The sequence below is a fragment of the Rhinolophus ferrumequinum genome, chromosome 6, assembly GCF_004115265.2.
Source record: "Rhinolophus ferrumequinum isolate MPI-CBG mRhiFer1 chromosome 6, mRhiFer1_v1.p, whole genome shotgun sequence".
Classification (NCBI taxonomy): domain Eukaryota; kingdom Metazoa; phylum Chordata; class Mammalia; order Chiroptera; family Rhinolophidae; genus Rhinolophus; species Rhinolophus ferrumequinum.
The window spans coordinates 80,740,616-80,767,192 of NC_046289.1; the positions used below are offsets into that span (position 1 = coordinate 80,740,616).

Consider the following 26,577-nt stretch of genomic DNA (forward strand, 5'->3'; position numbering starts at 1 on the left):
TTCATAAGAAAGCTGCTATATTATGAACAGATGAGAACATTTTTAACTTAAAAAAAGGTATCTACAAACACACAAATAAGTGAAATCTGCAATAAACATCATCCTAAATGGGGAAATGGATTCCCTTTTCAATTAGGAACAGACACAGTCACCACTTCTATTCAGTTAAGATAAGGGGGGCAGGGAAGCATGAGTATTGGAATGGAGGAAACAAAATTGTTATTGGTTGATATGATTGTCTATGTGAAAGCCAAAAAGGATCTACAGATAAATTGCTAGTATTGGTAAAATAGCAAAATAGCTTGATGTAAGTTGAGTAGTCAAGAAGTCAATTACATCGCTGTACATCAGCAGTAAACAACTAGATACCATTTACAAAAGCACGGCAGATTATCAATTACCTAGTAGTTATGACATGCAGATCTCTATGTGGAAAAGTATAAAACTTTATTGAAAGATAGTGAAGAAGACCTAAATAAATGGGGAGCTAGTGCTTTCCTGTCCATGAATATGGCATATCATAAAGAAGTTGCTCTTCAAACTGATCTCTGGACTCAGTGTTGTTTCATTTCACATGTCAAGGGTTTTCAAGAAATTTCACCCACTAATTCTAATCCATATATGGAAGAGCAAAGAACCTAACAATAGTCAGGACACTTTTGAGTAAGAAACACAGAGGTGTAGTGGTGATGATGTGTGTGTGCTTATTTTATCAGATGTAAAACTTTAGTATTTAAGATAATGTGGTATTGGTACTGGGATAGGCATTTTGACCAATAGAATAGAATAGAGAGCCCCCAAACCACAGACCTCCGACTGGGAGCTGTCCTTCAACATGGTAGCCCATGCAGCTGTTGAACACTTGAAATGAGGCTAGTCTGACTGGAGATGTGCTGGTCTAGAGGGTGAGAAGAGGTTTCCCTTAGAAGAGTCATTTCAAGTCAGATCTGATAGAATAGCATTTAACTAGGGAATGGCTGGGTGGATGGAAGAATATTTAATGCTAAATGACTAGAATGTTCATGTGAGAGGGATCACGGTGTCTTTTTAAAGGTGGTCACTGGCTGGTCACTGATTTCAGGCGGTGTTGACATCTTTCTGCAAAGAACCAGAGAATAGATAGTTTAGGCTTTGAGAGTAACACAGCCTTGTTATAACTACTAAAATCTGTTGCAGTGTGAAAACAGCCAAAGAAAATACGAAAATGGATGAGCTATGGCTATTTTCAAAAACAGGCAGCAGGCTGGATTGAGGCCCCAAGCTGTAGTTCTGCTGACTCGTGATCAGTGGGAGAGACTTGAGAGTAGGGACTAGACTCAGACCTTTTTAACAATGTTAGGAATTTTTGTTATTTAGCCCAAGAGTAATTTGAAACTAGACAGTGAGTGGATTTAAATCACTTGATTTTAGTGTAGAGAATGGGTTGAGTGATGTGGAAGACCAGTTGGCGTATTATAACAGTCTGAGTGCACCATGATGCTTTGAGTAATTGGAATGGGGTGGGAGAATGGTGGCAATGGATAGAATGGGATGGATGTAAGAGATACTTAAAATCATAGGATTTGATGTTTTGTCTGTGGGGGAAGGGTGAGGATGATGAACAGGATAGGAAAGGTAGCTTGTTGGTTTCTAGCTTATGCAGCTTCATCAGTGATGTTCGTGATGAAATTTGGAAATTTACCCAGTTTGGGAGTTAGTGTGGAAATTATAACTGGTTTTAGAGTTGAAGTGGAGATACTAGTTTGTCATTAGATACATGGGTTCTCAGAGGAGCGGTCTGAGTTGGAGATACATATTTAGGAGACAGTGTAGTAGGGGTGGTAATAGTTGAAATGACCTATGGAGTGAAGACAAAGGAGTGCCTAACAGAACCTTGAGGAACTGCCAGTGTTGAATGACCAAGTCGTGCTGATCCTTAAGAACAGTAGGTAGAGAGTAAGAATAAACCACTTACTCTCTTAGCTGATTCTTCACCTGTAAATTAGGAATAACAGATGGTCCCTGACTTACAATGGTTCGATTTAGGATTTTTTTACTTTTTGAAGCAATACACATTCGGTAGAAACCATACTTCTAATTTTGAATTTTGATCTTTTCCAGCGTTAGTGATATGAAGTACAATACCCTTATAATGCTGGGCAGTGGCATCAAGCTGCTGCTCCCAGTTAGGCACGTGGTCACAAGGGCTAACAATTGATACTTTGCAGTGTACTGTGTTGCCAGTGTTTTTTGGATATTGTGTTGTGAGCTTGTTTAAGGTAGGCTAGGCTAAACTATGATGTTCAGTACTTTGGGTGTATTACATGCATTTTCGACTTGTGATATTTTCAACTCACATGGAGTTTAACGGGATGTAACCCCATCATAAGTTGAGGAGCATCTGTATAATACTTCTATGGAATTGTGCTAGAAATTGGAATATGTGTCTCAAGTGCCTGGCATATATTGGTGCTCAGTAAAGGCTATTATTAAGTTCATTCTGTTTACCTTCACTTTTTGTTTCCAAGGTGGGAGCCATAGTCTAGGAGTCCTTTCTCAGACACAGAAAATCATTACTTTTGGGCAACCGTGGCATCTAAGGACGGCTCAGCGATCTGTTTCTCTTAAACTTGCCTTAGTTGTTATTTCTGCCAATCAGAGAAGGCTTTATGCTTGATTGTCTTTGATTCTTTTTTTTTTAATTAAATTTTATTGGGGTGACAATTGTTAGTAAAGTTACATAGATTTCAGGTGTGCAATTCTGTAATACATCATCTATATTTCACATTATGTGTTCACCATCCAGTCAGTTCTCCATCACGATATATTTGACCTATTGTCTTTGATTCTGTACTCCAAAATGAGTTTAGTGTTCGTTGTAGGAAGAAAACCTCTAAGACATTTCTTGATGACAACCATCAGTGAGAATTTGTTTTTAATTATGACCCATTTATACATGTAAATATTTCTGCATAGATGAAATCTCACAAAACAATACTTACCTCTACTGTATATGATATTTTTATTTTCTAGTCTATTACTGTGAGAAAAAGTTCTGATTGTGACCTGCTGAATTGATTTTATAACCTATAGCTGTTTAAAAAACAGTGCTTTGCGACAATGAACTGGATGAGAAATTTTTAGTTGTATTGATAAAAATCGCCAGTGTTTAACACATCTGTTCAATGAAGTGAGGTACCTGTGTTTAAGCTAGTTTGTTTTTTCTTCAGTTTCTACTTCAGTGCTGTCAGCTTGATTCAGACAATAAATAGTAAAATACTTGGTGAATTTCATGGTGCATTAGAGCAAGCTGGTCTTCTGATAATTTTCATTTTCAGCGTTTTAAATTGTTTTCCTATCTTGTTTTCAGGTCTTGAATTTTTTTCATCCTCTTATTTATATTAGCAACTACAAATTCCTATTTTATTCTCAAATGTTCCTTTCAGTCCGTGTGTATTTATTTTACTGCTCCTTTCTTATTAAACCCCGGGTTTAGAGTCTGCTGCTTTAGCCATTGTAATAGGGTTTTGGAGCTTGTTTGGGGAAGAATACCAAAATGGTGTGTTTTCTTTAAAGAACTGAAGAGAGAGATATCTATGTGTATGTGTGTGTGTGTGTGTGTGTGTGTATGTGTGTGTGTGTGTGTGTATTGAGTCATAAGATGTTAATTTAATATTAGCAAATAGTGAATTGGTACCTGAGTATGGTAAATCCTTTAGAATGTAGTAAAGCTTAGGTTTAGAATTATTTGACCTCTGACTTCTAGATTCTAGAACCTCAGTCTTTATTAAGTAAAATGAACCTTTTTAAAAATACTGTTAACCAGTGATGATCAGAATTTTTCTCTTGATCCATAAATTGTTCATTCAGGTGTAAAAGTTATGAAATATATGAAAACATGTCTGTGTTGAACTGCTGTTTGCGTTCAAAATGCATAAGTTACAGGGTAAGTGCTTTTCATTTTTAGTGCATATCGCTTAATCTCTTGACAGTCATTTGATTGACAATCAGTGTTCATGTCTGAAAGAAACTAGGATCTTGAAAGAATTTTAATTAAGGCTAAATAAAAATCGAATGCTAAAAGCTTACTGAAAGAGCAATACTTATAGATACGATACAGATAGGGTAGGCTTGCACTTTGTTTAAAGAGCAAGGGCATTTAACAAAATCTTGAGCTCTTTGAGTTTCAGATTTTCTTTTTTTTTTCACTTACTTTTTGGGAGTACCTCAGTTAGATTTCTTGGCAGTTAGTACATGGATATCATTATTACTTGTAGACACTTCCTTACAGGAAAAAGAGAGGGTCACTTTTGTAAAAGAAGTATGATCAAAAGAATGAGAAAGCTGCTTTCCCAGGCCCTTCAGCCAGCATCTTTTCCAGCTTCTGTGCTTTTAGTTAGGTTCTGTATCCATTCCTAGCAAGTAAATTCTGGCCAGGGAATAGAATTAGGCTATTGATATAGGCTTGAGCTTTTCTTCCTAGGGCGCTGAAGTTGGCTTTCCCCCAAAATGGGTTAATTTCTAAGGGATGAAAACCACAATGTGTACTACAAGTAAGATTTATATCTTGTTTATAATTGATCTCCATAGCATAGTATATTGTATTGTGATCAGTTAAAGTCAGTATGAGTATATGGCTTTGTTTTTGCAGTAGTAATAAAAGAACAGTTTATGTGTTTGTTTAATAAGTTTATTTTGAATCAAGAAACTTGTCATTTTATTCAACAAGCATCTTCCTAAATGCCCACTATGCCTGAACACTGAATGGGATGACATACAGGGATGACTTAGGTATGGATAGGCCTACCTCTGCTTGATTATATCTATGGTGTTTGTAAAATTTTTAGAAAATTAGAATTGATTTCTTTAGTAGCTTTTCTGGTGTTGGCTACATCAATTTATGGTATTATATAAGTATGGATATGTAATGTTTTTCTGCTTATATTTTAGTATTTGCTATGTCTTTTCTGTGCTATCCGTTTGACCATGATTTATTACATTTCACCTTGAGATTGAAATGCAACTAGGTGGTCAGTTTTTAAAGTAGATTTCTCATTCATGTATTCTAACGAGACTTCATTTAACTGATTGTGTCAGAGGTATGCTTGTTTTCACTAATTTAAAAGCAAATGTAAATTTCTTCAGTGTGGCTTTCTATTTATGCTTTTTTTCTTAGCTTTCATAGCAGCATACTGAATGTTGAGCAAAAAGGGACATAGCACAAATTATTGAAATTACTTCTATTTCTGCAAAATTACGATTCTTAGAATGTATTTAGTTAATGTGTCAAGGAGGCATTTAACTCCTACAACATATTGTGTTCTTATTATAATTTTATATCAGTGAACGATTGTTACTATTACAAGACTTACAGGTAAGTTTATAGGGTTGTCAATTTTATATACTCCAGTATTTGGTATATGACATATGGTCCTTCACAGTCCAAGAAGAGTTATTTCTACAGTAGGTGTAGTTTTATAATTTCTAGTTCTGTAATGTTTTCTTGTCATCTCAATTATGTTGTAAAAGAGTCCTCAAGTAAAGAGGGCAGTAATTTTTTATGTTTCCAATTCTTAGAGCAAAATATAAGGTTGGGACAAAAGTGATCTTGTGATTTTTATCTAAGTTTGTGCAAATAAAAGGTACACCTTGCATACTCTTTGTATAAAGTAATTGTTTTGGGCTTTTTTGAAATTGTTCATAATCTTTAAAAACTTGAGGACAGGTTTAGTATTTTCCCTGGAAAAATGCACATGCACAAAATTTTATTGGAGTTTTAAGGACTCTAGCTTAAGAACCTCTGTTGATGTTAGGGAGGAGGAAGACACCCTGAAATGTTTCATTCTTTGTTGATGCTCTGATTGGCAACCATTCGAGTAAAAGAAAGTACCTAACAGATGAGATGGGAAGCAAAGGGAGAAACACTGGTTTTAAGAGGGAAATGCTGGGTGTAATATAAAACTTATTTTCATTTGAATGCATTTTAAAGTATGTATTTGGAGAACCTGGGAAGAAATCCACCCATTATTCAGTTGAATAGTTAGGTGTTTTGCTAGGACCTTTTCTAGGTGACTCCAGGTGTATTTTTTTGTTCATGAAGTTGTTAATGGCATTAATAAAATACCTGCCAGGTAGATAATATATGTTGAAATGCTTAGTATGATGATGTCATATTAGAGATGAATCAATACTAGAACAAGTTTGTTGGTGTATACAGGAAACCAGACCACATTTAATTACCCTACAATTATTTTCTCTCCCTCTTTTCACCTCGCGTTAGCTTAAAGGGTATGAAAGAGCCTTCACAACATCTTAGATTTTCAAAGTGTGTTTGGACTCTCATCCAGCACCTACAGCTTTTATAGACTTCTAAAAAAGGTTAAGTAAACCTTCATGGAGTCCTGGCTCCCACTAAAGACTTCTTTCTTATACTGATGTTATGCGGTGGTGTAATACTTACCTCCTCCCACCTTAAGTAGTTTTACCGCTTTGTAGTTTAATAAGTTTTGTTTTTCTTACTACATTGTAAGCTTTTTGAGGGCAATTAATGATTATCATTCATTTTTGTGTACCTTACATTAGTGTTTCTCAGTTTTGAGTTATGTATTAATCTATTTTAAAATTAAAATCCTCAGATTTCTCAAAGTACATCTGTGGCCATCTCCCAAACTTGAGTTCTTGGTCCTTGTTTTTGTTAGCCTAGCACAATGGTTCTCCACAGGGTCAATTTTGCTCTCCAGGAAGCGTCTGACAATGTCTGGAGACATTTTTGGCTGTTAAAACTGGGATGGGGAGTTTTGCTACTGGTACCTATTGGGTAGAGGCCAGGAATTCTGCTAAGCCACCTCAAATTCCTAAGTGATATCCCACAACAAAGGATTATGCAACCCAAAATGTCAATACTACTAAAGTTGAGAAACCCTGTATAGCAGAATGTGGTCTTTAAGGAAATTTCCTGTGAGATTATAGAAGTAATTCATACAAGGCATGTTTGTACCTGCTTCATTAGGAAAGGCAGGTTTTTCCTCATACGTCATAGATTTTATACTTCCCTGTCCTCACCATATGTGGGTAAGAATATATTTTCAGGAAGAAGCTACTGTGGGGCAAAGCTGCAGGCAATTGCTGTTTGTTCTACTTAGCTGATATTTATTCTGCTGTAAAGTACAGTTTCATTTCATTGTCACAGTTGTACTTGACATTGTCATAACTTTTTACTTAGATTATTCCAATAACCTTTTTTAAAAAGTCATTTTAATTTGAGATAATTGTATATTGACATGCCATAAGATAATGCAGAGAGATCCCATGCACCTTTTACGCAGTTTCCCACAAAAGTAGCATCTTGCAAAATTATAGTACAAGATTACAACAGGGTGTTGACATTAATGTGATCCACAGATCTTGTTTAGATTTTCCCAGTTTTACTTGCACTCATTTGTGTTTGTATTTAGTTTTTTTTAAGTTTATTGGGGTGACAATTGTTAGTAAACTTACATAGATAAGAGGGGTACAATTCTGTAATACATCATCTGTATCTCACATTGTGTGTTCACCACCCAGAGTCAGTTCTCTTTCCATTACCATGTATTAGATGTTTTTAGTTCTGTGCAATTTTTCATATGTAGGTTTGTGTATCTACCACCACAATCAAGATGCAAAACAGTTCTGTCACCAACAGATCCCTCCTGTTTACCTTTTATAGCCACACTCTCCCTTCTCATTCCCTTCCATACATAACCCCTGGCAACCACTAATTTGTTTTCCATTTTGTCGTTTTTATAATTTTGCCAGTCCCAGAATGTTATATAAATAGGATCATGCAGTATGTAGCTTTCTGGGGTTGATTGTTTTTTTTTCCTTCATTCAGTATAATTTCTTTGAGATTCAGTCAAGTTGTTGCATAAATCAATAGTTTGTCCCTTTTTATTGTTGAATAATATTCCGTATATGGGGGTATAGTACAGTTTTTTAACCTGTTGAATGACATCTGTGTAGTTTCTGGTTTGGGGCTATTATGAATAAGGTTACTGCGAACAATCGAGTGCAGATTTTTATATAAACATAAATTTTCGTTTCTTAAATCCAGGAGTGCAGTTGCTGGGTCAAATGGTAATTTCATATTTAGTCTTTTTTTATTTAATTAAAGTTCATTGAGGTGACAATTGTTAGTAAAACTACATAGATTTCAGGTGGACAATTCTGTGATATATCATCCACACATCACATTGTGTTCACCACCCAGAGTCAGTTCTCTTTCCATCACCATATATTTGATTCGTATTTCATCTTAATAAGAAACTGCCTAACTGTTTTCTAGAATGGTGTACTATTTTAAATTCCCACTAGCAATATATAACAGATCCAGTTTCTCCATGTCCTCATCAGCATTGATGGTGTAGAAACTTTTAAATTAAGTTTCTGTGTCTCCTATTCATTCGCTTCAAACTATTCTTGTATGGTACTTTCTGGGGATATGACTAATAGAAGTGCTTAATCTCCTCTCTACAAATTAAATTTGTAGCCTCTGTATAAAGTTCAAATTCCTTAGTTAGGCACTTACAGCCATTTGTGATGTGGTTCTTGCCTACCTTTCTACCCTCATTATTCATTTCTGTAGATACTTTATAGTTACAGGTATGTTGAAATAAATGCAAAACCATAACTAACTCGGTGATTAGATTATGCATATACTATTAACAAGTACCTAATATATAGTGAACAGTAAATAAATGGCAGTTTCTAGTAATTTCTGAGTATTTAGGCTGAAATATAGTAGGCACCCAAATGTTTAGATGAGTGAATGACGTACAGAGCAGATTCTTTCTAAATTCCTGAAATGTCCGACGTCATCTTTTGCTTTTATAAGTTCTACCTTTTGAAGTTTGGGTTTAAGCCTTACATCTAATTATTTTGACACTTAATCATATACTACTTTGTATGTCCTTTTAATTATATGACAGATAATGAGATGTTTTTTTCTTCATAATAGATTATCTGTTTCTTGAGGGCATTTAACTTTACTTCCACTGATTCTTGTATCCTGCTCAATACCTAGCATCATGTTACGCACACAATAAGTGCTCATTTCTTACACACTGTTGAAAGTATATCACTTCATATCCAAATGAATTCATAGAGTTGGCTGTTTAATTTTTCTTGGAATTTTATAAGTAATCATTATTTTGTATGAATCCTGATTTTATTAGGTTTGGATGCATAAGCTTAGGATACCTGTATAGTGACTCCCATAGGAATGAGTAATTAGGTATAATGAAACTACATAAATTGGTAAATAAACCAACAATACTTTGTATGTTTATTAACAGAAATATTACATGGTAAAAGCTTTCCCTGGCTCCTGTTTATAATTCTGTTTGCTTCTGTTAGTGTTTACTGAGCATCTACCATGTGCTATATTGTGCCAGGTACAGGTATCAAAAATGGGAAAAGTGAATATATTCTAGATAGTATTTGGGAAGTCGTACCAACAGGGCTTTGCAGGCATTAGCTGTGGATAGTAAAGGAAAAGGGAAAATCAAGGTTGACTCTTAATTTATGGTTTAAGCAACTGGGTATGTTTACTGAGATAATGATGACTAAAGGTGAAAAGTTTCAGGCCAGGTGGAATCGAGACATCTTTGTGCTTTCTATGTTATGTTTAAAATATCTGTGTTGACATCTCAGTGGAAGTATTAAAGTTATGAGTCTGGTGCTCAGAGGAAAAGTTATCAGGATATAAAAGGATTTAAAGCTATGACATTAGATAAATTCACGTAAGGGGAGAGTACACCTAGAGAAGAAGGGAGGCTCAGAACTAAGTTTGAGTAGACCAGGAAGAGGTGTTGGCAGATAAAGCTGGAAAAGGAATCCTTGGTGAGTGAAGAGGAAAAGCTTGTGAAGAATAGTGAGTGACATGGGAGCCAAGAGAGCATGTGTTTAAGGAGAAGTAGTCAAAGAATGTTGCTACGACCTTGGGAAGGACAGAGAGAAAACTTACTTTTTGATTTGATAGTACAGAAGTATCTGATCTTGACAAGCAGTTTAGTGGAATGGAAGAGAATGCCAGATGAAAATAAGTTGAATGGAATGTGAAAAGTAGGGATAGTAGGTGTAGATGACATCATCAAGATGTTTTGTTGTGAAAGGGAGCAAGAATTGGGGCAGCAAGTAGAAGTCAGTGTGGGATCAAAGGTGGGTTTTCGTGTTTGTTTTTTAAAATGAGAGATACTAGAGAGTATTTATACATTCATAAGAATAATTTGGGAGAGACCCAATGAAGCTGTAGGGGAAAAGGGATGGGGGTAGGGTTAACTCTGTGCAGTCAAAGCTTTCTGCCTTGAAGAAAACATCAATGTTAATACTGCTCTTTTAAAAACAAGAAGTCATTACTTTTGCCATCCTTTTTAAAAATTTTATTAAATTTATTGGTATGACATTGGTTAATAAAATTATATACATTTCAAGTGTACAGTACTATAATACATAATCTGTATATTGCATTGTGTATTCACCACCCAAAGTCAGATCTCCTCCGTCACCATATATTGATCCCCTTTACCTTTGTCTACCTTCTGCCTAGCCCCTTTTCCCTCTGGTAATCACCAGACTGTTGTCTGTATCTATGAGTTTTTGTTTGTTCCTTTGTTGCTTTCAGTTTTATATCCCCCATATGAGTGAAATCATGTGGTTCTTGACTTTTTCCATCTGACTTATTTCGCTTAGCATGATATTCTCAAAATCCATTCATCATGTTGTTGCACATGGCACTATTTCATCATATGGCTGAGTAGCATTCCATTGTATATATGTACCACATCTTTATCCAGTCATCTATTGAAGGATGCTTCAGTTTCCATGTTTTGGCCACCGTGAATAATGCTGCAGTGAACACAGGGGTACATACATCTTTACGAATAAATGTTTTCAATATTTTCAGGTAGATACCCAGAAAAGAGATTGCTGGGTCATATGATAACTCTGTTTTTTTGAGGAACCTCCATACTGTTTTCCACAGTGGTTGTACCAATTTACATTCCCACCAGCAGTGACTGAGGATTCTTTTTTCTCCACAACCTCTCCAACACTTGTTGTTACTTGTCTTGTTGATAATAGCCATTCTGACAGGTGTGAGCTTGTATCCAGTGTGGTTTTGATTGGCATTTCCCTAATAGCTGGTGAAGTTGAGCATCTTTTCATGTATCTGTTGGCCATTTGTATGTCGTCTTGAGAGAAGCATCTGTTCAGGTCCTCTGCCCAGTTTTTAATTGGATTGTGTGTTTCTTCTTCTTGTTGAGTTGTATGAGCTCTTTATATTTTGGGTATTAACTCTTTATTGGAGGTGTTTGCAAATGTCTTCTCTCATTCGGTTGGTTGCTTTTTGTTTTGTTGATGGTTTCTTTTGCTGTGCAGAAGCTTTTGAGTTTGACATAGTCCCATTCATTTATTTTTGTTTTTACTTCCCTTGCCTTGAGGTCATATTCATAAAATCCTAAGACCAAGGTCCATAGGCTTAGTACCTATGTTTTCTAATATGTATTTTATTGTTTCAGGTCTCATATATAGGTCTGTTATCCATTTTGAGGTAATTTTTGTGAGTGGTGACAAATGTGGTCCAGTTTCATTCTTTTGCATGTGACTTTCCAATTTTCCAAGCACTGTTTATTGAAGAGGCTTGCTTTTCTCTTACATTTCTCTTACATTTTTTTCTGTATGTTTTTGGCTCATTTGTCACAAATTATTTGCCCATACATGTGTGGGTTTATTTCTGGGCTCTCATTTCTGTTCCATTGGTCTGTGTTTCTGTTTTTCTGCCAATACCATGCTGTTTTGATCATTGTCACTTTGTAGTATAATTTGAAGTCAAGGAGTGTGATATCTCTGGCTTTGTTCTTTTTTCTTAGGATTGCTTTGGCTATTTGGGATCTTTTGTGGTTCCATACAAATCTGATGATTTTGTTCTATTTCTTTAAAAAAGGCCATCCTTTACCCCCCCTGTTCAGGAAGCATTTTATTGTTGCTCCAAGTTTAAGAATTTTTCCCTGACAGAAAATCAGTACTTTAGGAAAACCTGTTGCATAACCCTGCTTAGCTTCTGAATCTTGGTTTTTGCAGACATAATCAACATATTTCTCTCCAATACGGACAGTCATTCCTCCCACAATTGATGGATCAATCTTAACTTCCAGTTTCAGTATCTTATTTTTATTTAGGAAGCTCTTAAGCACCGTTTAATTAAGAAAGAGTGGCTACATCTGAAGGAAATGCGATGGTAACTGAGCAAGGTACTTCCCCACGGTGCACACTCATCATGGTAAAAAAGGCGGAAATGACTCCAGGGGTATTGTTCAAGTGACCATTTTCAGCAAGCAAATTGATCAGGTTGGATGTGAGGGGATAAAACCTCTCTTTTGCTCTCATGTCATTTAGGCTTTTCACTTTAATGGAATGCTTTACATAGGGATTCATAATTGAAGCAGCCATTTTGGGTTCCTTCAAGATTTGTGCTACTCGCAAGATTTGTGCTACTCTCAACAATTCCTTTTCTGCTTGTTCCAGTTTATTCTGTTTAAGTGTACCAGAATATAGAGCAGTGGCATAGCAACCTTTGATACCATATACCTGAGCAGGTGGCTTCACAAGCTTGGTAAATGGCCTGACCACAGATATACTGAAGCATCGCACCTGTCGGGAGAGCACGGACACTGCTGGGCTGCCATCTCCTTCCAGGCAGCTGTAGGTCAAACTCGAGTTGGAAGAGCCCATCCTTTTGTTTTCAATTCTTAGGAGTCTCTTTGTTTAAGGCATGTGGATAGTCAGATTTAGGTTTGTACCTGAGAATCTATTAGATTAGCTGATATTATTCCATTTATATTTGTTTTTATAAGTTTCTGTTCACTTTTTTTTTTGTTTTCTATATGTATTCTTTATCAGTAGCAAAAAAGAAAAATAGAAAAATGAACTATTAGTTTGTGTACTGCTTATTTTTATTCTTAAATTTGTATTGAACCCATTTCAGTTTATTATCCTAATCCCCAACCATAGCACATCATTATTTTTACATTTTGAAGCTTTACCCATAAATTGTAGATTAGATTATGTTTAGCAGCCATACCATTGGAACTTAGAATTAGTTTTATCTTTAACAGTTACAATGTTAATTCTTATATTTTTCAAAGCACAAATTCTCCAAATATGACTTTATTATTGATGATGTTTCATCATGTGTTGGACATTTTTCAGAAGGAATTTGAGTACTGTACTTTAAATACTAATTTTTACATATTTGAGAATTAAAATCTATAGGTGTTTCTTATTCGTATCTGAGTGATATACTGGCCGAGTAAAGAATTCTTGACACATCCTTTTCCTATAAACATTCCTATACATGAGTCTTCTGTCTTCCCAGTTTTCCTGAAAACTTTGAGGCTAGCCTGGTATTTTCCCTCACTTGTTGGTTATTGATTTCTTCTGCCTGGGGGCATTAAAGATTAAAGAAGCTTCCTGAGTTCAGTATGGTATGTCTGTAACTTGATGGTTCACTCCTATTTGTTGTTTATCTTTCCTAGTACATGATGAGATCAATCTACAAATTAAGTTTATTATTTCAGGAGAGATCTTGATTATCTTTGTACTTTTTTCATTTTCACAGACGGTATTTCAGATCTTTGGAGTATGTTGATGAACAAAGCAGATAAAAATCCCTGCCCTTGTCTGGAGCTTAAATTGTATTAGGGAAACACCAAAAAATAATAATACTACATGAGTAAATTACATAGTGTTGTGGATAGAGAAAGCAACATAAGAGGGTTTGGGAGTATAGGATAGGAGCTAGAGAAATACAGGCAGTAAGATTGCAATTTTTAATAGGGTAGTCAGTGTAGACCTCATTGAGAAGCTAAAGGGAACAGCGGGTGTAAATGTCCTAAGGCAGGAGCATGTCTGGCATGTTCAAAATGCAAATACGCCATGTGGTAGGAAGAAAAGGGAGTAAATGATGAGAAAAGTGGAGGTAAATGAGGTCAGAATTTAACGAGGGAGAGTTCCACACATGCAGATTGTGTGTGGCCTTGCAGGCCATTATTTTGGACGCAGTATCATTTTGCTTGGTTGAGAAAGGTCTGTAGGGAGAATGGTGGTAGAAATGGTTGGGGGGGCGGTGGATTGAGTTGTCGGTGAAATAATCTAGATGTGTGAAGTGATACCTTGTGGACCAGAGAGTTAGCAGTGAAGATGGTTAAGTAGTAGTTAAATTCTATAACTAACATATTTGCTTGACAGTTGGAAGTAGGGAGTGAGAGAAAAAGAGGGATCAGGATGACTCCTAAGATTTTTAGCTCGAGCAACATAAAGGATGGTATTACCAGCAGCTGAGATGGAGAAGATTGCAGATATAGCACATTATAAGGAAGTCATCTGGAGTTCAGTTTTGCACATGTTGAGAAAGATACCTTTTAGACATTCAAGTGAAGACGTCAGGTAAAATGTTTCAGATAAGTCTATAGAGTTCAGAAAGAGCTGAGCTGGAAGTACTAATTTGGGTTATCAGCATATGGATAACATTACCAAGAGGGTAAATATAGATGCTGAGAAAAAAAGTCAATCAGGTACTGAGGCCTGAGGTGGTCTCAACATTACAAGTTTGGCGAGGAAGGACTAGCAAAGAAAACTAATAAGGGGAGAGTGAGTGAGGTAATAGAGATGGTGTCCTGAAAGTCCAGTCAAAAGTGACTGTTGAAAGGTCAGGTAAGATAAGAGCAAAAAAATCAATGGTGACCTAAATTAGAACAGATTTAGTGGAGTGATGAGGGTGATAGACTAATTTGAGTACATGCAAGAGGAATGGAAGGAGGAGAATCGGAGACATCAAGTACAGATGACTTCTTCAGAATTTGTCAGCAAAAGGGAGTAGTATTATGGGGCAAGTAGCTGAAAGGGAGAGTGAAATTGAGACTTGTTTTTAAAATGAGAGCTAAAGATTATTTTTTTGGTGCATGTCACAGGAGTGATACAGTAGAAAGATGAATTCTGATCTTTGCCACTTTATTCTGATCTTTTCAAGTGTTTTACCAAAGAGGTTTTCATTTCTTTAATGGGTTTTTTTCCTTCAGTTTCTTTACATTTTACCTCCTGTTGTCTCATTTTTTAAAAATCTTTTATTTCAACAATCCCATCTTAAATTTACGAGAATAGAGAAGTCCATATTTTCTTGTTTCCTGGATTCTTTAAAAACTTTGTCAACTGCTTTTTGCTACTTAAGGTTCTTGAGTTCATTGGTTGCAAATGAAGCAGTTGAGTATTGTGTTTTTGTAAATGTTAATTGATCATAATATTTATTTGAGGGTATTGCTTAGATGCCCACTTACTGTTGCTGGTATTACTGAAGTGGGAGAGCAGTTTCTGGAAAGAGCTATTTATTTATTTACCTTTTCCTGGTCCTGTTTACTTGTACTAATAGTTTTTAATATCTGCTGGACACTTAATTGATAATGTTGTTTATATTATTTGTGATGGAATGTTTATTTTACTGTGGATATACTTTTCCAGACATGCGATTTGCTTAAGTAGCCAGAAAGAAAGACTGTAGGCATTTGCATTTAGGTAGAAATTAAGATATGTGTAAACGTGGTGACTGAAAAATTGTATTATCATAAATCAGATCTCAATTTTCAGCTGGCACAATTATTTGATTGGGGACTCCCATTTCTGACTAATGGTTGACCATAAGCTATAAATGACCAAAAACCATACTCCTCATCTTTTTTTTGCATTTCAGAATATCTTGGTGACATTTTATAGCAGTTGTAATCATCTAGCCTTAGGTAATTTAATTTATGAAATAGATTTTAAATTTATATAAATCATTTTGAGTTGGTATAAATTTATAGTTATAGATCAACTCTTAACCAAGGAGGTGTGTATCATGATTATGTAGAGTTGTTCAAAATTCACGTGTTTTAAAAGAACTCCCTGAAGTGATTCTGCTTCTTAAGAGCTATCACTTATAGAAGAAAAGAATTGTATACATTTTTATTCATCATAAAGCTACTGCAGGAATGTCTAATCCAAAACTTTTTCTGTGTAGAATTTTTTTTAGCCGTGTCAATTAGTAGAAAAATTAAAAGTCACATAAGCTTTTTATGCCTTCCCCTCCATCCCCCATTACAACTTGACTATCAGGACAATTCTGTTAGTAAATTACTCCTTAATAGTTTGCCAGAAATTCCATGATATAAGCAACTTAGCCTTTCATTACCGTAGATTACTAGCTCTGAATCTTGATGTAATTACAGAATTAAATAACTTGCCCTTGTAACTTTATGGACCTTGGAGAATATTCCCTGAGCATATGCCAGAGAATCAACATTATTTTGCTTCCCTATCTCCACTCCCCAATTTTAGTCAAGTATTCATGGGCTACTTAGATAAAGTTTACACTTACCTCTCCCTCATAATCTGAATGGTAAGTAAGTGTGGAATGATTTCAGAGTCATCTGAGAGTTTAGATTCTTTCCTAAAGGGCAATGTTAATAGGATTTCTACAGAGTTGATTGGAACAGTTAGGACTAGCTTAGCTTACCTTTCTTAAAACTTTGTGTTCTTGAGGTGGCATTGCAGACTGTTAAAATATTTTTATCTCTTCCTGTTCCTCTTGCCATAGACTAGGCATTGTTTTAATTAATCTACCTCATACAATCTTTTCACCACTGTGTTACCTCTCTCAAAAAATTTGCTTCACTTTTTATTTTTCTAATCGAATGGTTTGCTGGCTAAAACATACCTTAGTGCTCCTGAGAAAAAGGATTTGGCCAGTGTATCCCTACATCAGCTTTGAAATTATAGTCTCTTCATTTCTACTTCCTTACACATTGTTCTGTTTTGGTGGTGGTGGTAGTGGAAGGATCATTTAAGGAGTAAGGATCCATACTACTTGATTTGGTAGGTTAATTCTTGAGCCAGATCAAACACTTGAATGCTTTGTTGGCAATATTCCAGACATTTGGTTATAGTGTATATAATCTGTATTACCAGAGAGTGATGATAGTATATGAGGATTTAGAAGATGGATTTCATGAGCCCTGGAGGTTTGTTAGGTGGAGCAACCTGAAATTGAAATGAAGAAAGGACTTAATTATTCAAGATATCCAGAGACTTGAAAGAATACCTGAGGTGCCAAAAAAGCGAAAATGTATACAAGCGGACACTTTGGTCAGTGTTACTCAAGCAGTAGTTTGCCATAATCAGAAGTGTCTGGTTGCTGATGGTAACCACTTTGAGCACCTCTTGTAATTGCAGAAGTCAAACGTGACTTGTATTCATCTTTTGTTATTGGTAAATGTTGAGTATTACAATTTTAATAGTTTTCTTAAAATGTGTATACATTTTTTTGGCACCCTCTGTACATGGGAGAATCCATCCAAAGGAGAGACTCTCCAGAAACAATAGGAAATTAAGATGATTGTTTTTAGGCATTGAAAGCTCTGCCTGTATTCCTTCCCCCATAGACACACCATTTTAATTAGAAATGGTATATTTTTATCTTGTTGTTAAGTCAGGAATGATAACGAAAAATAATAGATTTGTTATATCAGAGAAAATACAGATTTGCAAATAAAATTGGACTGGAATAGGAACAAGCGCTGTCAATAAAAGTGCTCTGACATCTTTGAATTTCAAAAAACTTCCTCATCTTCCTTTATTTCAGAGATTCTCAACTGGGGGTGCACAATGGTCATCTGTGGAGATGCTTACTATGCCCTACTCCAAAAAGATTGACTCAGAATCTCCTCAGCAGTTGAAATCCAGATAGCACTTCCTTAGGTTTTTGAGACGATCACTCCCTACTTAAGAACCCACTTTCTCCCAATGCTAGATTGAACATAAACTCTGAAAATTCTTATTTAATTTTGTTTTTACTATTGTGAAAATGTTTTGTCCATGGCTTATGAAAATTATTTCTAATTAAGAAATCGAGTCAGTAAATGGGAGGAAAATGGGAAGATAAGGGACAAATGATGGGACTAAAAGTTTATGAAGTTACATAGCTTCATTGTATAATCAATAATTAAAGCTATATTGGGCCGGCCCGGTGGCTCAGGCGGTTGGAGCTCCGTGCTCCTAACTCCGAAGGCTGCTGGTTTGATTCCCACATGGACCAGTGGGCTCTCAACCACAAGGTTGCCAGTTTGATTCCTTGACTCCCGCAAGGGATGGTGGGCAGCGCCCCCTGCGACTAGTAACGGCAACTGGACCTGGAGCTGAGCTGCGCCCTCCACAACTAAGACTGAAAGGACAACTTGACTTGGAAAAAAGTCTTGGAAATACACACTGTTCCTCAATAAAGTCCTGTTGCCCTTCCCCAATAAAATCTAAAAAAAAAAAAAAAGGCTATATTATGTTTTTATAAATATAGCTGTACAGACCACCTAAAGTGAATTGAGCATTGCTTACTCCTAATTTTTCCTTTGCATAGGCACTGAAAATAATCTTTTCTAAATCCCCTAATTACTTAGTTTCTTATTATTTTCCAAAGTGAACATTTTTTTCTAATCAGCCATGTTTTCTCTGTTCACTTTTGTCTCTCCATTGCTCAAGTTGCTGCTTCCAGCAGAATTTATTAATGAGCCCCATATTGATGGACATGGTTGGAATGTAGTGTTTAAATATTTCTTTGATTAAAAAAAATGTGTATTTATATTGCTCAATACTAATGTTACTCTGAAGGAAATTAATTTTAATTTAATAGTTTTAACTTGAATATGTTTTCTTACAGCAGAGAAAGAAAACTAAGAACTTCAATCCACCAACACGTAGAAATTGGGAAAGTAATTACTTTGGGATGCCCCTCCAGGATCTGGTTACAGCTGAGAAGCCCATACCACTATTTGTTGAAAAATGTGTGGAATTTATTGAAGATACAGGTAGGATAGAAATATCATTGAAAGAGATTTGATTTAAAATTTCACTTCTGCTACACCAACAGTTTGTCAAATGCTCATGATTCGTTAAAGCTAAGTTTTGAAAGAGATGTATAGTTCTCATTATAGGGATTGTCTTCAGTATTAACTCTAGATGTAACCATTTGATATTTGAAAGAAGTTTTGTTGTTGGCCAGTAATGAACTTGTTGGAGTTCTCTTTAATGATTGGCTAAGTCAAATGATAAAATGTTGAATTTACCTTACTCTGGAATGTAGAATAACTTGATATTAAATTATGCTATTTAATCATACATAGTTGTAATTTAAATCTGTAATTTGAAAGTTTCAGTGTTTTTAAGTAATTTTTCTTATTCACTTTACACATGAATTTTTCTCTTAAAACTCAGCAATATTTATGAATGAAAGGCAGTTTGGAATGTTACTATTTATTTAGCAGCACTAATTCACGTGGTTTATATGGCTTGAGTTGTATTTTTAAGGAGTGTGTAGATATCCTCACTAGTTTAGAAACAAGCCTGCTAACATTTACTTTGTCCAATGTAAACCATTATCTGAGGGTTGGACTAGTCGGAGTTGAGGAATAAAGGTAGACTGTTAATAGTGTTTATGTGCATTTTAAGTAAGTGTGAGTTAACCATGAAACCTTAGTGATTGAATGGACTGCAGAATTAATGGTTTGAAAACATGAGCTAATTCCATTTTAGCATTATTTGTTCTTAATGATCTACTTTGATAAATAAGCATTATTTAAAAAACAAACTAGGATACCCACATCCTATCTAAAAATTCGATCTCATTTTTACTTAGGTGTACATGTTACCCTTTAGTCTGATTATCAGCTATGTTCTATTCATACTGGGTTGTCTGGCGAGAAGTGCTGACTTTCAGTTTTAATAAAGGAGTGGAAATATGGGTTAATACTTGTTATCTACTAGTATTATAGTTGAAATATCTTCTCCCTTCCATTAATAAGTGTTAGTTTATAGAGCCTTCATTTGGCTACGCCCATAGTCATTTGTTTTTCCTTCAACAAAATATGTAAAAGGCAAATTTCTTGTCTCTATTCCTGTCCATATTTAGTAGAGCAGAAATGCAAATGTTCTTACGATATTAGCTTCCTGCTTTGAGCTTAAAGAATTCTCATTTTCCTCTAGTAATAAGACCTAATGGGTATGACTGAGCAGTTAGAAAATACTTTAAGTAATAATGGGTACCATTTTATACATTTATTTTTATAATTAAAAATACCCATTTCTTGAATATTTTGATGGTAGTTGAGTGATTTGGTTTGAGGAAAATGAGAGAATTCCAAGTGTAAGATAAAAGGAAATTTTAGTCCAATTCTTAGCACAGTTTGAATTAGGTCGGTCAGCTGACTAATTTATATGTTTAAGCGCTTTTTTAGAAATACACTGTAAGATAAGACCACAAGAATAGTTATATAAAAGATTAAAGCTAGTTCTTTTGTTGTTATAGTATATTGTTTGGTTATGTTATTGATTAATGCTGATCAGTTTTAGCAGAAATTCCCACTTTCTTAAGAGTTCAATATTGAATTCTCAGTATGGACTATAGCAGAGCTATCTTCTATTTAAGGTTCAACTTGTAATAATGTAAATATACATCAGATACCTATTAATTAAAAGTTGTATTTCATTGTTTATGAATCCTTAGACACAGTGATATAAATGAGCAATACTTTTATTATTATAAGCAACATTCTTGTTTAAAGAACTAAACTTTTTAAACAACCCCAAAGAAATTATGGTGGATTTTTAAAATCAACTTTATTGATACAATAAAATTCACCAATTTTAGTGGTACAGTATAAGTTTTGATAACTCTTAACATCATAAGCATTTCCACAATCAAGATATAGAACATGTTTTTCACCCCAAAAAGCGTCAAGTGTTTCATCATTAAATATGGTGTTAGCTGCTAGTTTTTTAGATGCTTTTTATCAGGTTGAGAAGTACCCTTCCTAGTTGGCTGTGTTTTTATCCAAAATGGTTGTTGATTTTGCTGGGTGATTTTTGTGCGGCTGTTGAGATTATCATACAGTTCTTTTAAAGTCTGTTTAAATGGTGATTTATATTAATTGATCTTCAAATGTTAACTAAACACCACTTGGTCATAGTATTTTGTCTTCTTTATGTATTCCTGGATTCATTTTGCTAAAATGTTAAGGATTTTTGCATTGTGAGGGATACTGGTTTATAGTTTTTTTCTTCCTGTATCTTTGGTTTTAGTACCACAGTAAAACTGGCATTAGAGACTGTCTGTTTTCTGGAAAAGTTGGTATAATGGTAATATTTCTTTCTTAAATTTTGGTAGAATTCACCAGTGAAACTACTTGGACCTGGATGTAGGAGGTTTTTAACTGTGAACCAAATTCCTTTCATAGATACAGGCCTGTACAGATTTTTTGTTGTTGTTTCAGGTGTACAAAACAATATAATAGTTATACATTTCACCCTTCACAAAGTGATAATCCTCCTCCCCCAATCTGTTGCCCCTCTGACATCTTATTTATCTATTATAATGCCATTGACTCTGTTCCCTATGCTGTACTCCATATCCCGTGCCTATATGTGTACATTAAATTATAGTTGACATACAGTATTACTCAGCTTCAGCTTCAGGTGTACAGTGCAATGGTCAACATCTTCACAGTTCATGAAGTGGTCGCCCTAATAAGACATGTGCCCATCTGACACCCTATAAAATCTTTACAACATTATTGATTATATTTCCGAAACTGTCTTTCATATTCCCATGGCAATATTGTAGTTACCAATTTATGCTTTTTAATCCCTTCCCCTTTCCCCTCATCCCTACCCCCTCCCTTCTAGCAACCATCAGTTTTTTTCTCTATATCTCTGAGACTATTTCTGTTTACTTTGCTCATTTATTTAGTTCTTTAGATTCCACATATAAGTGAGATCATAAGGTATTTGTCTTTCTCCAACAGACTTATTCCACTTAGCATAATGTTCTCTAGGTCCATCAATATCATTACAAATGGTCAGATTTCATTCTTCTTTATAGCCAAGTAATACTCCATTGTATAAATGTACCAGTTTCTTAATCCACAATTGTCAACCGATCAGATTTCAGTAGTTTTCAAGTTTTGGCTATTGTAAATAGTGCTGCAATAAACATAAGGGTGCATATATTTTTTCAAATTAGCGTCTTGGATTTTTCTGGATAGATACCTAAGAATGGAATTGCTGAGTCATAAGGTAGTTCCATTTCCAGTTTCTTGAGATACCTCCATACTGATTTCCATAGTGGTTCCACCATTCTACAATCCCACCAACAGTGCACCAGGGTTCCCTTTTCTCTACAGCCTCGCCAGCACTTGTTGTTTGTTGATTTATTGATGATAGCCTTTCTGACCGGAGTGAGATGGTATCTCATTGTGGGTTTTATTTGCATTTCTCTAATGATTAGTGAGGTTGAGCATTTTTTCATATGTCTGTTGGCCATCTGTATGTCCTCTTTAGAGAAATGTCTGTTCATGTCCTCTGCCCATTTTTTAATTGGGTTGTTTGTTTTTTTGGTGTTGAGTTGAATGAGTGTTTTATAAATTTTTGATATTAACCCCTTATCAGATGTATCACTGGCATATATCTTCTCCCATTACAGTGGGCTGCCTTTTTATTTTATTGATGGTTTTCTTTGCTGTGAAAAAACTTTTTAGTTTAATGTAATCCCATATATTTATTTTTTCTTTTACTTCCCTTTCCCAAGGGGATATATCATTAAAAATATTAGGGTGATGTCTGCAAATTTACTACCTATATTTTCTTCTAGGACTTTTATGGTTTTGGGTCTTACATTTAAGTCTTTAATCCATTTTGAATTTGTTCTCGTATATGGCATAAGGAGGTGGTCCAATTTCATTTGTTTGCATGTGTCAGTCCGGTTTTCCCAATACCACTTACTAGACTGTCTTTACTCTAATGTAAATTCTTGCTTCCATTGTCATAGATTAAATGACCATATATGAATGAGTTTATTTCTGGGCTCTCTATTCTGTTCCATTGATATGTGTGTCTGTTTTTATGCTAGTACCTACCATTCTGTTTTGATTACTATAGCCAACCCTGTTTCCTTGAAAATACGACCTAGCCAGACAATCAGCTCTAATGCGTCTTTTGGAGCAAAAATTAATGTAAAACCCAGTCTTATTTTACTATAATATAAGACCCGGTCTTATATAATATAACATAAGTCTTACGTTATATTATATAAGACCGGGTCTTATATTATAGTAAAATAAGACTGGGTTTTACATTAATTTTTGCTCCAAAAGACGCATTAGAGCTGATTGTTTGGCTAGATCTTACTTTCAGGGAAACACGGTAGTATGATTTGATGTCGGGTAGTGTGATACCTCCCACGTTGTTCTTATTTCTCAAGATTGCCAGGGCTATTCGGCATCATTTATGATTCCATATAAATTTTAGGATTATATGTTCTATTTCTGAGAAAAATGTCATTGGTAGTTTGATAGGAATTGCGTTGACTCTATATATTGCCTTAGGTAATATTGACATTTTACATATAACTGTTCATAAGAATTATGTTCATTCTTATCCATGAAAATGGTATATGTTTTCATTTATTTGTATCTTTGATTTCTCTCTTCAGTGTCTTATAATTTTCTGAGTACAGGTCTTTTACTTCTTTGGTTAAATTTATTCCTGGGTATTTTATTGTTTTTGAAGCAATTGTAAATGGGATTGATTTCTTGATTTCTCCTTCTGATAGTTTATTATTGGTGTATGCAAATGCAACTTATTTCTGAATATTAATTTCCTCCTACTTTACTAAATTCATTTATTCGTTCTAATAGTTTTTTGGTGGAGTTTTTGGGGTTCCCTATTCGTAGTATCATGTCATCTGCGTATAATGACAGTTTTACTTCCTTCGTTCCAATTTGGATGCCTTTTATTTCTTTTTCTTGTCTGATTGCTGTGGCTAGAACTTCCAGAACTATGTTGAATTAAAGTGGTGAAAGTGGACAGCCTTGTCTTGTTCCTGATCTTAAGGGGAAAGGTTTTAGCCTTTCCCTGTTGAGTATCATGTTACTTGTGGGCTTATCATATATGGCCCTTATTATGTTGAAATATGATCCCTCTATTCCCACTTTGCTAAGAGTTTTTATCATAAATGGCTGCTGGATTTTGTCAAATGCTTTTTCTGCATCTATTGATATGATCATATGATTGTTAGTTTTCATTTTGTTAATGTGGTGTATTACATTAATTGATTTGTGGGTATTGAATCAACCTCGCATACCAGGAATGAATCCCACTTGATCGTGATATATGATCTTTTTAATGTGTTGCTGAATCCGGTTTGCTAGTATTTTGCTGAGGATTTTTGCATCTATGTTCATTAGGAATGTCAGCCTGTAGTTTTCTTTTTCGTAATGTCTTTGTCTGGTTTTGGCATCAGAGTAATAGTGGCCTCGTAAAATGTGCTTGGGAGCCTTCCCTCCTTCTGGATTTTTTGGGATAGTTTGAGGAGAATAGGTGTTAATTCTTTGAATGTTTTGTAAAATTCACCTGTGAAGCCATCTGGTCCAGGAATTTTGTTGGGAGCTTGTTGATTCCTGATTCAATTTCTTTGGTAGTAATTGGTCTGTGTTCAGAGTTTCTCTTTCTTCTTGATTCAGTCTTGGAAGATTGTATACTTCTAGAAATGTATCTGTTTCTTCCAGATTGTCTAATATGTTGGCATATAGTTGCTTGCAGTATTTTCTTAAAATTTTCTGTATTTCTGTGGTATCTGCTGTCACTTCTCTTTCATTTCTGATTTTATTAATTTAGGTCCTCTCTTTTTCTTGGTGACTCTGGCTTAGAGTTTGTCGATTTTGTTTATCTTTTCAAAAAAACCAGCTCTTGGTTTCGTTGATCTTTTATATTGGTTTTTGGGTCTCTATTTCATTTACTTCTGCTCTGATCTTTATTATTTCCTTCCTGTGCTTCCTTTGGGCTTATTTTGCTGTTCTTTTTCCAATTTCCTTAGGTATAAAGAAAGCCTGTTGATTGGAGATTTTCTTGTTTCTTTAGATAGGCCTGCACTGCTATGAATTTCCCTCTTAGGACTGCTTTCGCTGCATCCCATAGATTTTTGGGTAGTTCTGTTTTCATTTTCGTTTGTCTCGAGGTCTCTTTTGATTTCTTCCTTGATCTCATTATTGACCCACTCGCTATTATTAATGTGTTATTCAGCTTCCATGTATTTGTGTGTTTTCCGGATTTTTTTTTCTTATATGGTCAAAGATAGATGTCCATTTAAGTCTTTTATGTCTTTCATTTTTCTACCCATCGTGTTGGTATTTTCATTTACAACTTTGAATACACTTATAAAATTTATAATGGCTTATTTAAGGTACTTGTTTTACTAATTCTGTCATTTCATTTCTGGGTCTCTTTCTGTTGATTTTTCTCTTTATTATGGATTATTTTCTACTTCTTTGGTGGTTGTGATTTAATGTCAGACATTTTGAATTTTATGTTAGTTGGGTGGTTACTTTTCTAGTGTTCCTTTGAAGACTTTTGGATTTTTTTATTTTTTTTTTTGGGTCACGTGTTAGGTAGTTTTGTAAATGTTTGGTCCTTTCTAGGCTTGCGGATAAGTTTTGGCAGATCCAGAGCATCTTTTATTCTAATATTTATTTAGACCTATAATAAGGTATGAGGATTTGACCCAATGCCCTGTCTGTTAAAAGATCTTTTCAGAATAAAACTTGAATTATTCTCAGCCCTTGACTTCAGGAAGTTTCCTCTCATACATGGTACAGTATTCAACCAAAGACTCCAGGGACTTTCCTGCACATCTCTGAGGCTCTGTGTATATCTGTCCCTGTTTTTTGGTACTTCCCTACAAATTCTAGTCTTCCCATTCTTTCTGAACTCCTGTCTCCATCTTCTCAATTCTGGTAGGCCATTCTGCTCTGATGGGATTCCACCTTTCTGCACTACTATCTAAAAACTGTCTTCAGTCATTAATTTGGGACATTCATAGAGTTTAATTATTTGCTTTTTTTCCCCCTCACAGATCAGTTTTGAGCTGCCTGTTGTTCAGTGTCTGAAAACTGTTGTTTCATATAATTTTTCCAGGTTTTAGGTGTTTTACTACAGTAGGAGAATTGCCATAACAGTTATTCCTTCGTGGTGAAATCAGGTATCTTTATAGCAGCTTTTATAATAGGTACTGTATAATAACTTGTACTAAGTTCCTGTTGGGAAATGATCCTTGAAATATTAGTATAAATTTAAAGTAGACAAAAAGAGGTAATACAGAGGAGAAAGATTAAAAAGAAAGGGAAAATAGGCCTCTCTCAGGAAATACTAGGATGATAAATTTGATACAGGGTTGAAAGAGGACTCAAAAATGCCTCTCACTTTGCTATATTAAGGGTGGCTGTAGGTGGTGTATCATTAATGAAAATAAAAATCATAATATAAAAAGTAGATTTGACAATTTGATAATGGATTCCTGTTATGTTTGTGTTGAATCTTAAGGTGCATGTGGGATACCCAAGACTTGGTTTAACATTGTGGCTATAGATCTTTGAAAAATAGTTTGGTCTTAAAATAAGACTTGGGTAATTGCCATTGTATAGATAACAATGTAAACTA

The 26,577-nt window shown here is 34.9% G+C and overlaps 1 protein-coding gene and 1 pseudogene across 5 annotated transcripts in view; one reads left to right on the top strand and one right to left on the bottom strand.

Moving 5' to 3' along the window:
* Positions 1–26,577, top strand: part of ARHGAP5 (Rho GTPase activating protein 5) — a 77,383-nt gene that overhangs the window by 22,694 nt on the left and 28,112 nt on the right. For 3 of the 4 annotated variants that reach the window (XM_033107543.1, XM_033107542.1, XM_033107544.1), the window contains exon 3: positions 18,752–18,899. In XM_033107543.1, the coding sequence (XP_032963434.1) occupies positions 18,752–18,899 (148 nt within the window). The remainder of the gene's footprint in view (positions 1–18,751; positions 18,900–26,577) is intronic. The other variant, XM_033107545.1, reaches the window with a different exon arrangement.
* LOC117024070 (ATP synthase subunit O, mitochondrial-like) lies at positions 12,032–12,744 on the bottom strand (annotated as a pseudogene). Its single transcript, XR_004423303.1, has one exon. The product of XR_004423303.1 is annotated as an ATP synthase subunit O, mitochondrial-like (transcript).